Source organism: Schistosoma mansoni, chromosome 1, assembly GCF_000237925.1.
Source record: "Schistosoma mansoni strain Puerto Rico chromosome 1, complete genome".
Lineage (NCBI taxonomy): Eukaryota > Metazoa > Platyhelminthes > Trematoda > Strigeidida > Schistosomatidae > Schistosoma > Schistosoma mansoni.
In genome coordinates, this window is record NC_031495.1 from 59,299,750 (window position 1) to 59,301,175 (window position 1,426).

General features: G+C 37.8%; 1 protein-coding gene across 1 annotated transcript in view; it reads right to left on the bottom strand.

Moving 5' to 3' along the window:
• Positions 1 to 1,087, bottom strand: part of Smp_103990 (hypothetical protein) — a gene marked incomplete at both ends in the record, with an annotated part of 9,345 nt that extends 8,258 nt beyond the window's left edge. The window contains one exon of the mRNA XM_018795034.1: positions 751 to 1,087. Coding sequence (XP_018649387.1) covers positions 751 to 1,087 — 337 coding nt within the window. The remainder of the gene's footprint in view (positions 1 to 750) is intronic.
• Between the last annotated feature and the right edge of the window lie 339 nt (positions 1,088 to 1,426).

A 1,426-nucleotide genomic window follows, 5' to 3' on the forward strand; every position in this document is an offset into this window, starting at 1 on the left:
AAAACCTGGAAACACTGGACGGCCGTTTCGTCCTATTATGGGACTCCAGGTTTTCCATGGTGGTCTAGCTTCAATTGACTCACGCTTTCAACTATGAAAAATACTAAATCTCCACAAAACCCCTTCTGATAATTAATATAAATAAGTGTATTTCCGATTAGATGGATCGCGATTGCTTGTGGAAAATATTTCCCCACTTCGGACTTGGACTTCTTACTCTAGTTGGCGAGGCTGGGACGCTTCAGAATAGTTAGCTTGTTGGACTTTGGTCAGGCTCTTTCTTCCGTTTTCAGATTAGAGAACTCGTAATCGCCTCAAACATAACACAAAATGAGTCAGGTAACCACGTAGGAAAAAACCCCATGATACATACTACATTTAATTCTGTTAATAACATTAATATATCCGCTTATCTTTTAGTCTAGTACTTAATTGTACAGTAGTAAATTTTAACCTGATGATGAACTTTCACTTCAATAATGCCAAGAAACAATATTAAATGAGTTTGTTTAAAAATTCAAAAAGTCTCATTTTATTGTGAGAGCTAGACATAAAATTATCAGTTATTATATTTTAGACAACTCTCATGATTAACACTAACTTGACTTCATAAAATTGTTTAGATGGCGGAAAAGTATAACATTGTATGTCGTAAGCACCAGTTTCAAAAATGAAACTACAAATCTGATGGCAACTATGTTTTAGTAACAATTAAATAAAATGACTACGTAGCATCTGTAATGGACTTGCCTTTTCCATCTGGCCCCTGGACTCGAGTATAAGTAACTCCCGCTGCCGCAGCTAGCAATGCTCGAGTAACATCATCGTCTTCGTCTTCAGCTTTAGATTTGGCAGCTGCGACCGCCGCAGCAGCTTGTTTAGCTCGTGCCGCTAACTCGTTTGGTCCAGCCATTTGTGGTGGAGCAGTTATAACTTTTTGAGTTGGGTTAAGTTCACTAACAGTCTCTTTGTTAACTGATGAAACGGGAGCCATTTCCACTTTTGGCGTTGGGATCGACATATTAGATGCCTTTGAATGCATAAAACCAGGGTTTGATGGCGGTAACTGCATGTGGGCGACATTCATATGGTAACAAGACACAGGAGGTTGGGATAGGGGGACAAACATGGGAACCCCGGGAGGCAGTGGTAAGACTGTAAGGGAAAAGTTAAACAGTTGCAGAGAACATATGTTAAATTCCGACTCTAAAAATGATAGTAGGACATTTCAGTGTATTTATTGATTCATACAGTTTAAATTCAAGAAAACTAAAATATATCGTTCAGTTGATAAACAGAGTTTTTACGATTAGTAACACTTAGCAGTAACTATGAACTTCAGGAGTTAGTTCACTCATACAATAGTAACTAGACTAAACACAACTCAGTGAGATATAATTTTCAAAGCTATGATTGATAACGTCCA